Consider the following 5,054-nt stretch of genomic DNA (forward strand, 5'->3'; position numbering starts at 1 on the left):
AGTGATGTACTCCTGCTGGTGTGACTCTAGTGATGCACTCCTCCTGGTGTGACTCAAGGGAGGTCTTTGTCCACTATGACGACTGTTTCCTTCCCCAGCAGGTTTTAATCTCTTCTCTTCACATTCTCTGTATTAGATGCTAACACTAGATACCAGTCTACAACATTACTTAATAACTGTTTTCCTACAATCTTCAAATCAATTTTTGACTTGGGATGGTGCTGGAGGTTGAACTTAAGTCTTGGTTCATGGTTTGATGATGCTTGCCACTGATTCCTATCATAGTTCTTAGCAGGTCAGCAGTGCAGAGTGATGTAGTTAACAACGTGCGTTAACCATGTAACCCATGCTGTTAACCATGTAACCCATGTGGTTAACCATGTGACCCATGCTGCTAACCATGTGACCCATGCTGCTAACCATGTGACCCATGCTGCTAACAGCTGAGCCATCTCCAACCACCTTCCCCATTCTTGAAAATACTGGCAAGCTGTGTTATTCTGGCTTCCATATGGGAACCTTAGGACGAGAATGCAGAGGCAGCAGTAGTGTGTGTCGTGAGTACCCTAACCATATTGGGTTTCCTCTGCCCCTGCTGCAGGCATACCCTTTGGAAGCGGATTCAAAATGTGGTCACCCCCTTCCTGGCCAGCATGATATCTTACATGGACAGAGATGGCAACCTGGAGCTATTGGCTCAGTCAGATTCTCCAGCCTGGGCCCAAGATCTTTGGATGTTTATTTTCAGAGACATTAAGTTCCTGAACATCCCTCTTGTGGTAAACAACACAGGGTGAGTGGAAGCCTTGCTTTTATGGAGGGGAAGTTGAGAACAGAGCAGCACCGTGCACTCTCCCCAAGCTAGTGCTGGTACCCTGTGCACCTGCTCAGTGCATCCTGGAGCATCACAGCAGCAGACAATGCTCACAGAAACCCTGAGAGGTCCTGGTCACGCTGCTGTTCCATCTGCCTACTCTGAGTGCACATGTGATGTTCAGTTCACCAGGTTCTATTGTGCACACAGATGCTGAGCTGGCAGAACCTCAGCTTTGCCTTTCCTGTGCTTCTCCTTTCCCCAAGGCCTGACCTGTGGGGCTTGGACTCACATAACCTTGGCTCCAAAATGTAGACTATAAAGAAATACATAGGAGCCAGGCGGTGGTTGCGCATACCTTTAGTCCCAGCACTCAGGAGGCAGAGGCCGGCGGATCTCTGTGCATTTGAGGCCAATCTGGTCTACAAGAGATAGTTCCAGGACAGGAACCAAAAGCTACGGAGAAACCCTGTCTCAAAAACCAAAAAATAAAAAAAAAAAAAAAAGAAGAAAGAGAAAGACATAGAGAAGGGGATATTGAAAATTGTGTGGGTACCATGTGTGCGGGTGCCCATAGAGCCACAAAGAGCATTTTGAATCCCTGGAACTGGAGTTACAGACAGGTGTGAGCCACCTAATATGGGTAGCAGGAAGAGGACTCAGTTCTGGAAGAGCAGCAAGCACCTTTAACCACTGCAGCATCTCTTTGGCCGCTGGAATATGATTCTGAATTGCTGGTGGGAGGATTTACTTAGAATATAGCATTCTGCTAAAGGTTCATGCAAAAAGGCTTCAAGCTTATGTTCAGACCTCTGCACAAGAGCAGTAGGGGAGGGGGAGGCCACAGAGACTTGGTTCTGCCACAGAATTTTGGGCAACTAACTTGGCTCTTGCTGCCACTTTTCTTCTGTCTGTAAACAAGGGTTTTCCTTGAGTTCATATGTAGCAGATTCCCTGACCTGGTAACCAACCTGCAGCTATCCACGAGACCTTAAACAGTAGTCTTTTAATTTTTTTTAATTTTAAGAATTTATAGTGTGTGTGTATGCCCATATGTGCACAGGCATGTGCATTAGCACAGCGTATCTTCCTCAGTCAGGGCAGACCTCTTGTTAAAGGTTTGTTTTTATTTGTGTGTGTCTGTCTATATCTGTTTACATGGTGGTCATGGAGACCAGAAGAGCCCTTGGAGCTGGAGCTGCAGGCAGTTATCATCCATGGTGTGGGTGCTGGGAACTGAACTCAGGTCCTCTGGAAAGAGCAGCATCTGCTTTTAACTGCTGAGCCATCTCTCCCACGACTCCCTTCTTTTCTGAGAAGTTCTCTCATCTTGAAGCTTACTATTTGGCTAGAGTGGCTGCACAGCCAACACCAGGGTCACTCCCCATCTCTGCCTCCCTGCCCTGGGATTTCAAGTGGATGCAACTGCACTCACCTTTTTAAAGAGGGCGCTAGGGCTCCAAACACAGGACCTCATGCTTGCACACCTTGACTTGACTGAGACATCTCCCACCCCTAACACGTCTTCTCCTGCTCCTTGTCGTATGAACTGCTGCCCAGGACCTCACCCATGTAGACAAGTGGCCCATCACAGCCGTGCCCCGGTGATAGCCTCTCTCTCTCAGGACTGAAGGCTGGCGTTGTGCACAGTACCTCATGGCTCAAGTAACAACTCACAAACCTTCCTCTCGCTCGCCTTGCTGCAGGTCCTCCATCCTGGTACAGAGCCACATGAACCTGCCCAAGGACGCCTGCAATGCTGTGCCTTTCAGCTGGAGGATCAGGGACTATCTGGAGGAGCTCTGGATGCAGGCTCAGTATATCACAGACACAGAGGGTGAGCTACCCCACAGAAAACTCAAGGGAACGCACAAACATTAACCCGCTCAGCCGGGCATAGGCAGCACACACCTTTAATCCCAGCACTTGAGAGGAAGAGTGGGCTGATCTCTGTGAGTTCGAGGCTAGCCTGGTCTATGAGAGCTAGTTCCTGGACAGGCTCAGAAGCTACAGAGAAATGCTGTCTCAAAAAATACAAAATTAGAAAAAAGAATTTACCTGCTCAAGACAGGGCAATTTTGGAGGTTTCAGTTTTAACACTCTGGTAGCAGAGCAGCCCCCAGAATGGTGTTTGAAAACTTCTGTTGCAGGGCTGACAAGGTGGCTCAGTGGACGTAGGCATCTGGCACCAAGACCCAGATAATCTGAATTCAATCCTTGATATCTGCATGTCAGGAGGAGGGAGCTGATTGGTACAAGTTGTCCTTTGACCTCCACACATGTGCTGTGATACATGAGTACACGTGCATGCACAAATACACGTAACCAGAAATCAAAATTCTGCTGAAAGCAGAAGTCTCCATCAAGGGTCATAACTCTATAGGTGACGTGACAGGGTAAATCCTTTCCTCACTGTTTGGAAGCATGACAAATGGGCCATGTTACCTCAGGGAAGAGTTTGCTTCCAGGACTAGGAAGAATTTTCTCACCTGGGCTCCTGGACAACTCAGGAAATGTCCCCATCGTGGAATTTATCAGAGCAGAGCATCCTCCTCCATGTGGAGCCATCAGGTCCTCCATGTCACAGAGCACCTGCTGTCAAACATTAGGGATCTGGCCATTGTCCCTCTAGAAAAAATGACGGCCTAGCATCTTGTGGGAAGCAGTTTCATACAGAGTCCTCCTCAGCACTGACGCAGAGGCCCGGATACTCTGAGCTGACCATTTTCCCAGATCAGCTGGGGCCACTCTCTTTGAACCCCATGAAGCAGTCTGTCCTAAGAAGGCACCCTCCTTTTCCTGAAGACAGACCTCTGCCCCTGATGGTTCTGAGCAGCTGCGAGCGGAGTCGAGGGAAGCAGAGTGATTGTGTGGCCCCTGACTCCAGCCCGAGGACCAGCCTCTGCTAACCCACCTATAACTCTAGACAGACCACAGACGGGGTGTTGCCCATGTTTTCTCCCTGGGCTAGCTTGGCTGTTCGTGACCCAGCCTTAACACTGCTTCTGCCTCTGTTTGTTTTCCCTGCCTTCTGGACAGCGGCCAGGCAGCCAGCACCACTCTGGGCTCCAGTTCAGCACAGCCACCCCTCCAGCCTGGGTCTCATGGCTCCTTCTTGGGGCAGTGACCTCTTTCTTCCCTAGACTCAGGGTTTCACCCGCTGATGCCACACTCTGCCTTCTTCAGTAGGGTTATCTAAGAAGTTCGTGGAAATCTTCCAGAAGACTCCCTTGGGCAGGTTTCTGGCTCAGCTCCCTGTGGCACAGCAGCAGGATCTCCTGCAGAGCTACTCGAAGGACTTCCTGCTTTTGACCATGAAAGTGTCTTCAAGGGAGGAGTTAAAGGTAGGTATGGATGATATGGACAGTTGCCAGATTAGGACACCCTTAGAGCTATGGGACACTCAGGGTCAAACCCCCAGCCTCCACTCTGTGTCTTCTAGAGGCAACCTTGTATCACTTGAAGGAGTTCTAAGATCTCTCCATAGCTGCCCTTATAGTGGCAAACATCTATAATCCTAGATAATCCTATAATCCCTCCACTACAGAGATAGAGGCAGGAGGAACAGTAGTTGAAGACCAAAGCAAGTTCAGGAGCAGCCTAGGCTACAGGAAACCAATAGTAACAATAATAATAAAAATAATAATTATAATAAATATAAAAATAAAATTCACTGGATTGATGCATTTGACTGCCCCAAACCTTCAAACCTCATTGCGTAGGTATAAATTTGGGAACATACTATAACCTGTAGGGTCAGAGGTTAATGCGGTTCTTCCTAGAATCATTATGGATCAAGCCTTGTTCGATTTGTGAGACTTAATAAACCACCTGCTGATAGAATAAATGTGGATGTCGGGATGGAATACAGTGTCTAAGACCTTAAAAGAGAAATGGGGGAGCCAGCTGGTGGTGGCACCCCTTTAATCCCAGCACCTGGGAGGCAGAGGCAGGGGGATCTCTGCAGTTTGAGATCAGCCTTGGTCTACACAGTGAGTTCCAGGACAGCACGGGATACATAGAGAAGAAGAAAGAAAATGCCCTACAGACTTGCCTCCAGCCTGATCTTGCAGAGGTGTTTTCTCAACTGAGGCTCCCTCTTCTCCAATGACTCTAGCTGTGTCCAGTTGGCATAAGACTAGTGGGCATACCAGTTTCGAGTGCCAGTGTGGAAAATGACCATAAAACTCCACCAGAAAGCAGCCAGGTAGTCATCGTCCTGAAGAGACACGAGCTAACA

At 48.6% G+C, this 5,054-nt stretch overlaps 1 protein-coding gene across 1 annotated transcript in view; it reads left to right on the top strand.

The window, feature by feature from the left end:
- Positions 1–4,329, top strand: part of Rnf213 (ring finger protein 213) — a 79,979-nt gene extending 75,650 nt beyond the window's left edge. Inside the window, exons 33-35 of the mRNA XM_026780086.1 lie at positions 602–793; positions 2,521–2,651; positions 4,001–4,329. Coding sequence (XP_026635887.1) covers positions 602–793; positions 2,521–2,651; positions 4,001–4,329 — 652 coding nt within the window. The remainder of the gene's footprint in view (positions 1–601; positions 794–2,520; positions 2,652–4,000) is intronic.
- The last annotated feature ends 725 nt before the right edge of the window (positions 4,330–5,054 follow it).

This window comes from Microtus ochrogaster, chromosome 7 (genome assembly GCF_000317375.1).
Source record: "Microtus ochrogaster isolate Prairie Vole_2 chromosome 7, MicOch1.0, whole genome shotgun sequence".
NCBI classification, from domain to species: Eukaryota; Metazoa; Chordata; class Mammalia; order Rodentia; family Cricetidae; genus Microtus; species Microtus ochrogaster.